Genomic DNA, 15,116 nt, shown 5'->3' with positions numbered 1-15,116 from the left:
CAACGATCGAGTCTGACCGAGGTCGCCGGGGTGCCGCGCGCTTCCTCCGGCCACGATTGACTTTTTTTCGACCAGTGGCTCGGTCAAATTTTTCAATGAAGAAGAATAAGTTAGAACGAATAAATCGTCCACTTCCCGATGCTCCCTAATTTTATAACTCTTTCTATTTATTTTTTTCTTCAAAGAAAAATGACGCGCGATACAACGTAAGACGTTTCGCGAAAATGATATAATATGTTTTTGTGTTTCGCTTACAAAAATTAATTCTCCGCAAAGTTTACGCTACCGTGGACTTTGGCAGAAATACAACGGGATGAGATATGTACCGTTTCCAAGTAAATCACTCGTTATCGAACTACTATCGTTATCGAATCTAGACATAACAACAAATTCGACTCTCTTTTTCAGCAAGCACGGTTCTATGAAATTTATGTAGAAGTTTATCGAGGCGAAATGAATCACAGTCGATACGACAGATAGCGACGTTTACAAAATGTACATAAATGTTAATCGATCAAATAAGTTTTTTGGCCAATGAATAGATCGTCACGAAAGTTCTTACAATTAGTACCACAAAATATTGACGCAATACTGGAAAATAATGTAAATGCAATATCCCCAATAGTGGTCCAATATTGTAAAATGAATGTTTCACCTTATTTGGCAAATTTGTCTAAGCAGCAATATTGGTTCAATATTGGTTCAACATTGGGCTAATGTCAGATAACAATATATTTATTCAATTTTTTTATCTTGGACATTAATTGTATCCTAATTTGTTATCCTAATTTGGAACTCAATATTTTGATCAGTTATTGACGTTACATTATGAAAACATTGATCAATGCATCCTCGTTATAACCAATTGTATTTAGCCAATATTAGCCAATATATTGGTGTTACTAAGGATAGATCGGAAACAACGATCAGAAGTGGAGAGAAAAGGCGCGAGAAGAGTATTGAAAAAATACTGCTCTGTCGCTTTCGCTGGAAATGCAACGGTAACATATACTTTATTACTTGTTTTGCATTATATACACATGACGCGTAAACATCGACACTCATGTCGGAACAATGTTACACCTTTCATTGAATAAAAATAAGTTCGGATGCGGCGTTCTAGCCCGATGGTATTAATCATCAACCGTGCACGATCATCTCCGGACATTCTCCGCGTGCCTGTTCGCCAGTCTTTGCGAACAAACGCGTGATTCATCGAGCTAATGCGCATCCGAAAAATGTCCTTTTTTTCCCGTATGTATTAAGTGCGTGTTGTTAAGTTTGATCCACGTTGAGCCGTTAAAAATATTTTCGGCCGTCGATCGGGTTACGATCGTTAGCCTGAATCCTATTGTTTAAGATCGGTTAACAAACAATGTGAGACTACGGTACACGTCACTTAGAAAAGAATCCAGAAGCGAAAATAGTGTCTAAAGTATCGTCGTTATCACGTCATGACGCCATCAAGTCCTTAATTACGGACGACGCGGAATAAAATCGATTAACTTAATAAAAAGGAACGGTAACCTACTCTCGCAAACTCGAAACTCGTTTCGTATTGCATTATATTGGAAATAAAATTATTAACAAAAAAATTTAGGGAAAATAGGAGGCTCACCAAAAGAGCGCAATTTGTTATCTGCAATTGTTTTTAAAAAAATTTGAAATCTGACGCACACAACGTTTTTTTGGGGGTGTGTGTATATTGCATAAAATTAGGACGAAATGATTGAAAATGCCACGTGTGCCGCAAGCACAGAGGGTTAAAATAACAACAGTAAAATATCGTTTATGTAATTTCCTCTAGAATATTACTCGTAATGGTTTATGTAATTTGATCTAGAATATAATTATTGTTACATACGAAGAACCTTCCGTCGGCTCGAAATAGGCATTATTCCTTTTGTTTAGTAAAATATCGAGACAAAGACATAAGAAGCGAAGAGAAATCAGCGAAGATGACTATGTGCCACAGGCCCCTCCGTAATTAAGACACCAATGTGTCCTCGTCAATATCTCTATCTATCTATTCAAACAATAACTTGTACGTGCAATCTCGCACTTACATTCAAAATATACATGCAGCGCGATGCACGCTAATAGCAATAACAATGACAAAGATTTCCATTTGTGTTCTCTTGTACGAGAAATCAGGTACATGCGGTCAGTTTCTTTTTTCCTCTCCCTCTCTCTCTCTCTCTCTCTCTCTCTCTTCCTCTTTTCTTCTTCTTTTTCTTCTTTACGTGCTCGATCCTGTTGAGATTACAATTGATGTAATTGATCGGCGAGAGCGTCAAGAGCGTCTACAAGTTACGACGTCTATTTTTTACACGGCGACGGCAAATTCGTAGTCGGTGTGGGTGTGGGACTGCTGCTGCAGGACCTGCTCGAACGCTGTTGGGGCTCGACGTTCAGGAAGGTCCTGTCGGAGGTCGGCGGCGCGGAAACGATTTCCGGCTCCGTCGGGCTCGGGCACCTTCTCTGATTGCAATTGGACGTCATGGTTCTCGACAACGTCTGCAGCGGTATTCGGTAGATCCTTATCGGCTTCCAGTCGCCTTGGCTGTCTGCAAAAAAAGAAGATTCCCCCAAGATTTGGGGAAGGGTTGGCCTGAATACGCGCGTCAAGTAGATTCAGATCTAGAGATAGCGATCGGATCGATGTGAGGAGCGCGAGATTTCGAGGTCTTAACGAGGGCAAGCCTAAAAGCCACGTACTTTGGAAGCTCGAGGAGCGGGAGGAGGACGAGGACTGTGCGACCGGCGGTGGGCTGCAGGGCATTTCTTCCCTCTCGAATGGCTTCGAGTCCAATCGGATGCGCTCGCATTTCCCTGGGAAAAATTCCGGTGCCGTCGTCGCGAAGAAGATGTCCCGCTTCGAGGTGATCAAGTTGAGATTGGGCATCGCGATCGTGTGAACCAGGTTGCCGTTTATTATCAATCGAATCTCCATCGTGTCGTTAGTAAAGGCGATCACGTATGGGAAGGCACAGGCTGTCATAAACAAATGCAAACATCTGTCAAGAGAAACGTCGGTACGCGTCCGCTTGAGTTTACGAAAGATTCATGCAAATTACAATTTTACATGACGTAATTTGTGTTATTTTTAAAGAAAATGTTTGACTGTCTCACCTACGGCTGTCGGCATCGAATTCCAATTGAAATCGAATTCGGTTGGCGCAGTGTTCTCTTCCGCCAGCTTTTGAAAGTGACACGTATCTAATGGAAGAAAAATCGATTAACGATAGTATCTATACTTCAGAAAGGCTTAATTAACCCGAGGGCTCTATCAAATTCTTTTTTCCTTTATCTTTTTTTTACAGAGTATACACACACAGACACACACACTACCCTGCATAACTATTTCCTTATCTTTCAAAAAATGAAAAAAATTTACAATTCCATAGATCTTTTAATACTTTAAAAATAATATTTTTATTATTAATTTTCACAAAATTTTTTAAAATATTGAGTTTAAAAATTACTTTCAGAATTTAAATTTAATCATTAGATTGTAACAGTGAGCTGGAATGTTTTAAAAAACGTGTTCTACATTGAAACAAGATCTTTGGAATAAGCCACAGTAAAAGTGGATGAAAGTAAAACCTGAAATTCTAGAAAAGCTACTTCAAAGAATGTGTAGGCTATGTGAGGAAGTTATAAAAAAGATGGTTACATTGACGAATCTACTATTTAAAATTAAGACTAGATAATAAAAATTCAAACATGTAATTAGTTTTATTAAATATTAATAAATACACTTTTTGAAAAAATTCTAAGACTTTATTTAATATTGACGTAATTGTTAATTTTTAAAATTGTAGATTAAGGGTGAAAAATATTTCTGCAGGGTAGTACACCCACACACGCCACACACACACGCACACATACACACACATGTATGTATATGCGCTCTAAAAGTAAGTGTTCTCCGAAATCTCTTGGCATATTTCTTGCATAAACAAAACGAGTTTATGAATTATCGCCCGAGCTTGTGAGATTAAGAGATTAAGAGATCGGGGTCAAGAGTTGTGAAATGGAACGTGACCTACTGTTGTAACAGAGTAACAGTTCTGGCTCCTCGTCCTCGCGGAGATCCAACGCCGCGACCAAGTGTGGCTTAGGCGTCGCTTCCATATGGATTATCCTCGACGTACCGGAAGCGGAGATCAATTCGAAATGATGACGGGCGCCGCAGCACAGCGTCCACTCGTTCACCGGATCGACGCTTTCAATCATCGTTACTAACGAGGGTGTCTCGCTCGCCGTGAACTCCTTCAGCAATAAAAAACCGTCGATGGTGTCAGTGTCGGCTGACGAGCACCAGATGGTCCAGGCTGCGTTATGCTTCCACTGAAGAACCGTGAGTCGGCGGCCGACGGCTACGCACTATTTCGTATATCACCATGTATAATTTTGTTAATACAAACTTGAAGTAATCAGAGTGGGACAGAAAGAGAAAGACGAGACGTTTAAGTGGAAGCAAATTTCAATTCGCATTCAGATTTTTACTTTTATAATTACGAAAACAAGTTTAAACTAAGAACTTCGCTGATTCAGCAAATCTATAAAGTGATACATAAACAGCCAGTTTTATATGTTAAAGTCTTACGACTGAATGAAAGTTAAGGATTATAATCAATTATATTTGTTACGATAATAAAGTAAATTTGTTAATGTAGCAATCGAATATATGGATTAAAGGTTTTACCAAAACATACTAGCTAAAACATGTAATAAACAAAACTTGTTATACGAACAAAGAATTTGTTCAACAAACTCTGATCGTTGCTTTCAGACACTTTATTTCTCTGTTAAACTATCAAATGCTAGACTCGTGCTGCAAACTGTAGCTTTGCTGAATCATTAAATCTATTTTTTTTTTCAAATAAGAAACTTTCTTACCATGCGTAAATGCGAGCCACCAGGTCTGGTGATGCTGTACAGGTGACATCCGCGCGTACGCTTCAGCCTCCTCTCCTTGATATGCGCCCGGCTCCGAACGGCTGGGGCGCGAACACGCATCCGCGTTCGCGAACGCGCCACCGGCTGAAACTTGGCGGTGGCGCGTGTAAAGTTGTCGCATTCCTCGGCGTCGTCCTCGTCGCAATCGTCATCCTCGTCCTCGACTTCCTCGTCATCGTCCTCCTCCTGCTCCCCGTTGTTCTCGCGATCGTTCAACAGATCGGCGCATCTCGCGGACGCGTCGCTTTCGAACTCCCGCAGCCGAAAGACGTAGACGCTGCTCTCCTTGCCTTTGACGCCGGCGCGAAACAGGAGTATACCGTGCTGCTCGACCACGTCCAGCTGCTTGACCTGCACCGACTCGTCGAAGAGTAATCTGTGCGAAACCCCGTCATCTGGAAGGAGAGAATCGAAAGAGGGATCGACAAACGATTGGACTTGAATTTATTTGAATTAAAAAAATTTAAAATTTGCCGGAATTGATTTGAAGACTTTAATAGAATATATTTTATCGTTCCTCGATATGTAACAGTTGAAGTTTGCGATTACTTGACTTAGCAAAAGAATTGTGTTGTTAGATTTGGGTGTGTCAGGTTCCGAGATAATTTTATTTCGTAAATTGCCCATTCTTTTGTGGATTACCTTCGATAAGAAACGTCCCGTTCTCCGAGGCGAGGATCAGCCTGTTCTCCAACCAGACGTCGCCGCAGACCACTTCCTGGGGAAAGTCGGGATAGATGCATCTCGGTTCCCATGGCCTGGGCTTCAGAGGGCCGACGGTGGCGAGGGAGGTGGGCGCCAGGCCACGCATGATAGCCTCTAGTTTCAAGGCCTGTCCGACACGCACCATCTCGACGGCGCGCGTCTCTTCCCGCCGTCGACCCGGTGCCTCCACGACGTCCGAGAGGGCTCGGCGATTTAGCATGCTCTGTTATGAAAAGTCATGTTTCACTAATTTTTAATCGAACATTTTCTCTTTACTCTGCTCGACTTAACAAGACATGGTTATATAATTATAAGAAAAATCTTTGCACTTAAAAAAAAGAGGTATTTAAACGTTGTATTTATATTAATGGTATATTATTTTTTAATATTAAACATTAATATTATAATATAATGTTAAACAATAATAAATTAAGACTAATAATTAATGACCCGTAATCGATTTAATATTGTAACATTACTGTTTTGGATTCGGGCCTGGGTTTGAAGACCCAAAAGTATTTCGGCGTGCAAAACTAAAAAACTTATAGTTCTGAAAATTTATTTACGTAGTTCTGAATCATTAATTTTTATTTACGATAATCATAATAGAACGTAAGAATTAAATAATAATATTAACAATATCAATATTAAATAGAATACTTTTTTATTTAACATTAACATTATTGTATTATTACATTTTGTCATGATTATCGTAAGTAAAAATTAATGGAAATACAAGTGAGACTAAGTGACAACCTTTAATAAAGTAACTTACGTTGCTCTTACTGTCCTGCGAGTGCTCCTGGTACATGTCTCGCAACAGGGCGTCGAGCGTTCTCTCCCTCTTCCTGGAGAATGTCGGGGTGTCAAATGTAGCTTTCTCACCATTGATCAACTTAACAAGGAGAAATTCTCGGAGATTATACGGATCCTCGAAAACCGGTGGGCAGGGAAGGCTCGGTCCGAATAGGGGTACGTTCTCGTCGCAATAAATAGCGACCCGCCAACCCTTGCCGCCTGCCTCAGTAGTTACCACAGCGAACACGTCTAAATAACAGGAGATGAATTGACATTCAACTAATGATCTTTAACTTAGTTTTATTTTACACATAACTGTACATGTAGAACTCTTATGTAACTACCATTTGTCAGTCTTTCTTTCTTTTAAGAAATGCACCTCTGCTTTTTCAAATTTGAGATTATTAATAGACGATAATAGCTACGAAGAGAATGATATTGAAGAGAATTTTTTAAACTGCGTTCGCTTCATAATTGAGGATATAGATAACAAAGGTAGATGAAGTATGTGATGCGTTTGAACTTTATAAAAGAATGTGAACAAAATCCGTAGGCGTGTAAAAAGAGAAAGGAAAAAAACGTAAGAAGATCGAGAACCGCTGGATTACACGGTATTTTAGTTTGTTCGCGCTCTTTTGTAAACAACAATAGGCGAGATTCCGTTTGATATATTGTGCGTGACCTTTTGTGCGTGGTATTTTTCTTAACTTACGGGTAAACTGACTTCTTATGCAGTTCGGATTGAAAGTATCCACGGCCGATGGATCATCCGTGTAAATAATGTTAACGATATCGTTGCCGATGTGTCTTTTCCTTTCCAGCTGCTGCGGATTGTCTTTCGAGTACGGTAGCATTGTACTAACGTGATACATAACTTCGTGACCTGCATAAACTGTGTAATAACTTTCCTTGCCCGTCATATCTCCTGAAAAACGACGGAACGTGCGAGTAAAATCGCGAAAGCAGGGAAAAGGTTCTACGGGTTGCTACGGGTTTATTCATATCGTGAATTCATAGCGTGGAAAGTCAGAAAAAAAAAACCGAAATACCGAAGGAAAGGCTTAACCGACATTTATCGATATTTTAATATCGTACATTTATACGTATTATTACAGTTACGTTGCTAAAAAAATATAATAATGAAAGATAATTAGTTCATTTCTTGATTGGAAAAGTTGGAGAAAGGACAGAAAATTTGCAAATCCCGCCAGTGTAACAATCTGAAGAGACGAGTGACGATTGCAGGCCTCTTTTGATTGCAGATGTCGAGTTTACACTGCCAATATCCATGTCATCAGCGTACCTTTCACATCCAAGCCGCCTCTATATTTGTCCCAACCTTTGAGCCGTATTCTCTCACCCAGGATCTCCAGGAAGCTCTCGAAGCCCGGGCTACCGCTTTCTACGAGCAATGAGAAACATTTCTCGGGGATCGATAGCGCTATCTATTATCACTTAATTTCCCATCCCGCTTAGACTTGTCTTTTGTTCTCGCTGACACTTCTGACACCGGGCTTACCGTTAGACAACATCTCGTCGTCGGTAGTCTGACCCTCCTTCGCGTAGATTACGCCAAACTTGAAGTTCACGGAGCCTTCCTGTTCCTCCAGCAGTAACAGATCCTGCGGAGGATCATTGAATTAATCCGTACCTCTTTTATCGCGCGATCCTCGAGAGCGAAATGGTATGGGAACCTTGTAACGTACCTTTTGCAGCTCGGGGGTGAAAACTTCCCGTGGCGCCTTGTCGAGTTTCTCCAAGCTGAAGAAGTTGCTGAAACGTCAGAAATAGATTACGCGCGTGTTCCTCTCGATTTGTGGATGTAGAGATAGCTACCTGAGAATTTGTCTGATGGTCATTGTTTTGTTCGCCGAATACGGCAATGATATTTTCTGCGCGCCCTACATGAAACATTTCTCAATTTAATATTATTGATTTTATATATTTATATGATTAATCTTTTTTTTTCTTCGAAGCATACAACTCTACTGAAAAATCGATATCGGGTGTAAGATACTTGAGCCAACTTAATTTATTTTCGATAAGTTGAATATTAGAATAATATATAATTAATACAAAAAAAAAAGAAAAGTACCATTTCTCGACGAGGTAGTTCTTGATGCCTAAAAATTATTTTGTGTGAATTTATACAATCTTGCACATCGCACATTTGTCGATGTTAAAACATAATCTTTGCATGAAGCCGGAATAATTAATTCACAAATTAAAGTGACGATTGATTGATGGTAATTTGTTTTGTTTATTTTTAAAAACTCGGATAATATTATACTAAACTATTAAATCATAAAATGATGCATGCTTAACAAACTTTGCTGCGGATTTTTATAAAAATGACTCGTACATTCACTTCGTTACAAATTTTTGTACTAAACAGACGCTGGTTCCCTGGTTTCTCTTTACTGCTTTTTACATATACTTTTGACATATCTTTTAATTAATCATATGCTTCAGGCATAAAACACCTTTTTTGGTGGTAAATTTAAAAGTGGGCTTTATTTTGTGCTGGACATTATTTGGCTCAGATACCTTATTACAATAAAGCGAGTTATATAAAATTTAATATTTCATATTTGTCATATAAAATAAATTGGATACACAGAAATATATGGATATCGATGAAACACGAATAAATTGCAGCAATAAATGTTTTATTTGTTGAAAAAGTTTGAGCTGAATTTAATATAACTAAGGTGCTTCCCTGCAATTCTAACACGAAAAGAAAGAAAAGATGAGAAAGAATGGAAAAAAAGTGAGAAAGAAAAGTTAGGAACATAAATAACTTTATAAATTTGTCTTTGGAGATATCTCCCCTACTAAATAATGCATCTACTCACAGTTCGCCTCCATAGAATAACTCTGTAATGTGGCACGCATTGATCACCGATTTCGCTCGTGACTACCGAGAGGAAGAGAGGATTTCTCTCCTGATCAGAGGCGATATAATTTTGATGCACTGTGCATAAATAAAAGTAATTAATATTGTTTCTGTTTGATATATTCTTGTCTATATTAAATCTACTATCGCAAGTAACTTTTTGTAATTTTTAAATCTACAAGCTATTTCAAAAAATGCAAAATATAATGCAAAAAGTATTCTATGCTATGCATAAATTTTCATTAAATGCAACAATGATTAACTCGGTCGAGCGAATAAAGAAGGTGAATTGATTTGCATAAATAGGACGCTGATGGAATTTTCTATCATCTTCCCGCAATAATTTTCACATGAAAAGAAAATACGATTTAAAAAATTATGGTGCTCATGTAGATGCTTGACGGAGATATTTGAAGCAAAATAATACACTTGAATAGGTCCAATTCTTATAAATGAGACGGTAATATTATACTACAGATACGCTCAACATTCAACTTACGTTTGCCCAAGAAATACTTGAAGTACCAACGCGTTTGGTATTCCGGATTTTCTAATATCGGCGTACTCGGCGAACCAAACATCTGTTGAAGTAAAAATCGTTCATCGTTACTAACGTGATCCGTGGCAGAAAGTGGAATACGGTGATAGATGAAACGAGGTAAGAAGAACCAATTACGCGAAACGGGACGAATCTTAAGTGATAGGAAAAAGAAGTTGATCGTTTGATCATTAAGCAATGCTTCCTCACCTCTTCTTTTTCACCGGGAGAATCTCCGTTCTCCACTCGAAATCTTCTGCCATTCTCAGCACCGTCCTGCTCGATCTGCGGCAGCTAGAAAGATATTTTCGATAATGTCGCGATTAGCAAAAACGTACCACAGAATGTCGGTGCTCTAGTTTCGAATTTGCGAATCGTAATTCGGAAACGCGCGCAATTTAAATGGCATAACTGGATTCAATTCGTAAAATCTTTTCATGGTGATGTTTGATGTGATTAAGCAATATGATTTCAAGAAATCTTTTATTTTCACGAAACTGAACATAATCAAATTCTATTGAATATTTACTCTCTGTCACATACACACATACGCGCGCGCGCTTTCTCTCTCTCTCTCTCTCTCTTTCTCTCTCTCCCTCTCTGGTCTAACCATTTTTGGCAAAATTTAGGAGTTTCCGTCTGATTGAAAGTATCGACGTTGCGAATGAATTGGAAGTAGACCAAATAAAATGTTTCTAAGGAAAGAAGAAGAAAGTTGGAAAATTAAATATAAAATCCAAATCCTTGAGAGAGAGAAAGAGAAAGAGAGAGAAAGAGAGAAATTTTAATTTTAACAATTTATTATTAATACAAAGCATGCTTTTTACTCGCGAAATTTAAAGATATTATTAAAGATATATTTTACACTTTTGATTGAAATTCTATTTGATAGGTTTTTTTACGATTTAACTTTTCCTCGCTTTCCAATAAAATTGTGTTACGTCTGAACATATTGCGACATGTTCAGTATATTAGCATGAGCCAGCCCGAGTGCAGCTTCGACGAACTGTGCGATAAGCAAATCAATAGATAAACAGCAAGATAGAGGGAAACAATATAATCAGCTTACCGGACGTGTCGCGGATTATCGTAGGGCGTACGTTCGTTTTATCATAGTGATTAGCGTTTACCTTACCCAAGTACTTGAGCATACAGCTGAGACCTAGCAGGTAACAAGTGGAGCGAGGCCCTTACCTAGATTTACATTTATGTATCTACTTTTCCATTGTTTCCTTACCATTTCGACGCTGCCGTAACATCGTCTCGACAAGACACCTCGCCTCGCTATCGCGTCCGTGGTAGATCTGAAACACGGATATTCACATTTAGATGTGACCCGAGCCTGCAGTGTCCCGCGATGATATAAATTTATCTCGGAGAATTTTTTCTAAGGCGCTTAATTAAAGTTTGCCCGTTCGCATTCACCGGGGAGAGTGCGCGTCCCGTAAACGCGCGTTTAATTTTTTTACTCTTTTTTTTTCCCCCTTTTACGTAGTATGATTCACACTATTCAGAAACAAATGATCTCGCTTTACGCGCGTAAACATTTTTTACTACATGTATACGCTTCTCTTTACTACATGTGTACGCATTCTTATCGAATCGTTCACACAAGGAAAGGCACGCCTCGTCCGCCGCGGTGAACGGCATTCTGAGTCGAGAACACGTACGCTTTTCTATCGGGCTCACCGCACCCTTCCGCGGTTGCTATTTGAAAGCAAAATTACGTGTTGAATTTTTTAAAAATCACAAAAATTAGAAAAATTTCACTCGGGTGTGATAGATGACATTTTTGTAATTTTTTTTTTTTTAATTAAAAAATGTCATCTACTTCTCTCACACGTAGACATCAATTCCGTATTCGTAGAGTGACTCAATCTCGTCTATAATTACGGGACCAAATTCTTTGACCAATTACTTCATTTTCCTTTAAAATTCCAACGTAAATAATTTCCAAATTACATAGACGTTCAAAATAAAGAGCCTTTTGCAAATTGAATTTCTAAGAAAATCACTTGCGAAATGAAAAGTTTCCTTGTTCATTCGAAGCGATTTTTTTTCAGACTTTTAAATTGCAATTTTATTATCAAGATGTTTAATATTAAAAAGTTGCAATACGAGTTGATATATTTTTAGACTTTTTTTTCTAAAGAAAGTTTTCGTCATCGAGCAATATATTTGTCGTAACAATTTGTCGTAAAAACCGAAAGCGACGATTTTATGGTTTCCGCGTTACCTCGATACTTTCCCCCGCACGGAAGATTAAACGGTAAAATGTTATCGACAGAATAATTACCATTGATTCACTAAATGTATCCCGATCAAATATAATCATCCCCCGGCGTTCGCTTCTACCTCGTAGTGCGAACGTAATATACGACGGCACCCTTCATCCGCCGGCTCAATCCCTCCCGCGCTTCTCATTTTTCACGACATGAATATCTAGGTTAACGAGAAGCTACGTCGAGGTCGAATTGGCCGGGTAATCGGGGGGAGGCCGTTACATGAAAGAGACAAAAAGGGAACGGTTACTGTTCACGGGGATTCGGGGATTCGCATAGATCGCGAGTTTCACACACACCGTTGCCCGCGTTTATATCATCGTTTCAGCGACAGGGTTTTATTGGCTTCTGAGTGAAACGAACGGTGAAAGGTCAAGCAACAAGTAGCGAATTGCTTTTTTTTTTTTCAATAAAGGGTAATGAAAAAGTCGACGGATAAATTGGCGCAGCGAGTACACGCGGCAAGATAAGAAGAGATAGGTCGAACTAGACGAGAGAATAACGAGTCGCCCGCTCATCTTTTCCAAGGAGAAGGATAATGGGAACGTAATCGAGAAGATAAGCCCGGCAGCTCGTTACTCGACTCGCAATTTTCGGCCTCTACTACGTTTATTCTACGTTAAGTTAAAGAGCGTTGACAGCGACTTAGTGCTTAGACGTACACATGACTGGCGCGTCGGTGGAGCTGCCTGAGCTGCGAGGATGGCAGGATCGCCGCCACGCACACCGATCTCGATCTGCTCCTACGTATCATCTCCTGGACGCTCGCTGAACTAGGCCGCAGCGATTCCTCCTCGCTGTCGCTGGCCGTGGCCGAGCTGGCGACCTCGCCGCTCTCGCGTTTCACTCTGCGGGACTTGCCCTTCTCCGCGGTGCTCGCGCCCGTCGAGGATGACGATGCTGTCGCCGGGTGCGTCGACGACGCGGTCGACGAGGCAGCCCCGGAGGAGACACCCCGCAGCCGCGAAACGAGTTTGATATCCAAGCAGAGCATTTTCGCCGGTCTTCTTTAACACGCGTGGCGATGTTCCCACGTATAGTATTATGTACAATTTAACAGTATGACTATGCACAACAACTACGCGGTTTTATTGTCACATACAACATGCGCCACTGACTTTGTGCGTCCTCCTTTTATCATCGTCATCATTGTCATCATCATCATCATCATCATCATCGTAATGTCGTTGAACAGACGGCGATGACGACGAAAGTCGGTACCCGCATTGCCGTCGGCGATTTGTGCGAGCCAAATTGCGGCGGAATTGCCGCACGTCGCAACAAACGTGGGCAAACGTCAGAAGAAAGTACAGGCGCCGCGAGATTATTTGACGAGTCTTGATTTAGAGAGACGCGTTATTTTTCTTGGTCCCGCGGTTATGCGCCGCGGCTGATGCTTCATATCTCGCAACGTAGCTGAGGAATACCGATTACGGAGAATGAGTCTTTTGCGCCTCGTGGAAATTTGAATTCTCTCTCCCTCTATCTTTTCTCTTCCGCTTTCTCTCTTGACGTCCGGGTCGATTGCTGATGCTGGTGTCGGGTGATATTAAATAGGAGAACGAGAGGAATGAAATACGGTCTAACGTGCCTTATGTGTACATGTTTATGCGCCACTTGGGCGGATTCCTTAAATACTACGTAACCACGTTGGATGCACTTGCACTTAAGTGCCTAACGATAAATGATATATTACGTCGCAACGTGCAAGATAGTTTGTCACACCTGTGGAAATAATTGTATGTCAGCGCAGGTAATTGTATGTGCCCCGCGATATCGAAGTCAAATAGATGCGACAGCAGTTCGTAACAAAATATTCCTTGATTATCAGGTGACAAAAAGTGTGCGTTCTCCTAAAGTTTTCTAAAGTAGCATTCGGAAAACTGCATTCCTATAAAATTTAAATTCCGAGCGAAATCGGCAAACTCACGTAAAAACAGACGCTTCAGAATTATTATTTCAATCCTACTCCTCTCGTGCTCTAATGAACGAAAGCTTTTTATTCCCTAATTCAAAGTTTCTTAATTAAACTTGATCTATTTTGATTAATTACGAAACGGTGTAAGTAAGTATAATTTTCATTTAACGTAATATTAATTTGATACTTATACATGCAAAAAATTAGTTAATTAATTGCTTTAATTAATAGCCCGGTTTTTCGCGCTTATTTATTACGAGAATTTTTTATATTAAAAGATCATTTTTTTGCACGAGAGTATTAATAAAAAGCTAATAAACGTACATATATATATATAAATATATACGAATCTATATTTTCATCTCAAGGAACAGACAATATAGAGAACTTCGCTCCGTTGCGTAAGCAAATTTGGCCAAACACGTAGAGGGGTGCCGCATTAAGAATATTGATTCTCAAGATAATAACAGTAGTCTTGCTGCTTATTTCAGAACTTAAAAATACTTGGCGAACATAGTTAAAAAGTACGTGTACGACTCTTACTCTTGAAGCCTTCACTTCAAATGCGAGAGATGAAATTCAACAGCTCCCAAATCTAATTAGAATTCTACTTGACGAATCGAATTAAAAATAGCGGAATAACGGAAGAGGATCCAATAGTGGCGACCAGCAGGTCTCCGCTAAGAATTCAAATGAGTGCTAGACAGTGCGGTGTGATGCAACAGCAAAAGGGAATTCGCGCTGAAAAACGGATGTAAGGAAATGAATGAATCTCGCCTACGCCGAGAACAGCGCCAATGACTAGTCCCGATGAATAAATAACTGAATTCAATTCACGGATGACTCTACGCGCGGGCGGGCGGTCGTTCATCTCGTGGTTACTTTATCGGACATCGGGCGAAGACACCGATACTACCCTTTACCTTGCCGAAGCGTCCAATATCCGTTGGCGCCGAAGGCCCTCGTGATAAGCGATGCGTCAACGATACACCGCCGGCACGTATTCACGTAAGT

The 15,116-nt window shown here is 39.9% G+C and overlaps 1 protein-coding gene across 2 annotated transcripts; it reads right to left on the bottom strand.

Moving 5' to 3' along the window:
* Positions 1-717: 717 nt before the first annotated feature.
* LOC105836964 (GTPase-activating Rap/Ran-GAP domain-like protein 3) lies at positions 718-14,273 on the bottom strand. Of its 2 annotated transcripts, none has more exons than XM_028194101.2 (17): positions 12,847-14,273; positions 11,140-11,206; positions 10,113-10,196; positions 9,864-9,945; positions 9,324-9,442; positions 8,305-8,369; positions 8,175-8,241; positions 7,988-8,090; positions 7,772-7,870; positions 7,181-7,393; positions 6,446-6,717; positions 5,608-5,893; positions 4,906-5,357; positions 4,053-4,389; positions 3,133-3,219; positions 2,719-2,994; positions 718-2,567 (listed from the first exon to the last, which is right to left on the bottom strand). In XM_028194101.2, the coding sequence occupies exons 1-17, from the start codon at positions 13,176-13,178 to the stop codon at positions 2,320-2,322; spliced, it is 3,189 nt and encodes a 1,062-aa protein (XP_028049902.1). In that variant the 5' UTR covers positions 13,179-14,273; the 3' UTR covers positions 718-2,319. The 2 variants fall into 2 exon arrangements, with proteins under 2 accessions (XP_028049902.1, XP_012536824.1); XM_012681370.3 differs by having other exon boundaries at positions 4,906-5,360; positions 12,847-14,260.
* Between the last annotated feature and the right edge of the window lie 843 nt (positions 14,274-15,116).

Source organism: Monomorium pharaonis, chromosome 2 (assembly GCF_013373865.1).
Source record: "Monomorium pharaonis isolate MP-MQ-018 chromosome 2, ASM1337386v2, whole genome shotgun sequence".
In the NCBI taxonomy this organism is placed as follows: Eukaryota; Metazoa; Arthropoda; class Insecta; order Hymenoptera; family Formicidae; genus Monomorium; species Monomorium pharaonis.
The sequence above is the reverse complement of the archived record's forward strand: the minus strand, read 5'-3'. Positions and strand labels throughout refer to the sequence as shown.

What these genes read in the sequence shown, in the direction of transcription:
- LOC105836964 (XM_012681370.3), bottom strand. Translation starts at nt 13,178, where the DNA reads ATGCTCTGCTTGGATATCAAACTCGTTTCGCGGCTGCGGGGTGTCTCC. An exon ending in ACCATCAGACAAATTCTCAG is followed by an intron (nt 8,242 to 8,304) that starts GTAGCTATCTCT and finishes CTGACGTTTCAG; the next exon opens with CAACTTCTTCAGCTTGGAGA. An exon ending in TTCGATGCCGACAGCCGTAG is followed by an intron (nt 2,995 to 3,132) that starts GTGAGACAGTCA and finishes TGTTTATGACAG; the next exon opens with CCTGTGCCTTCCCATACGTG.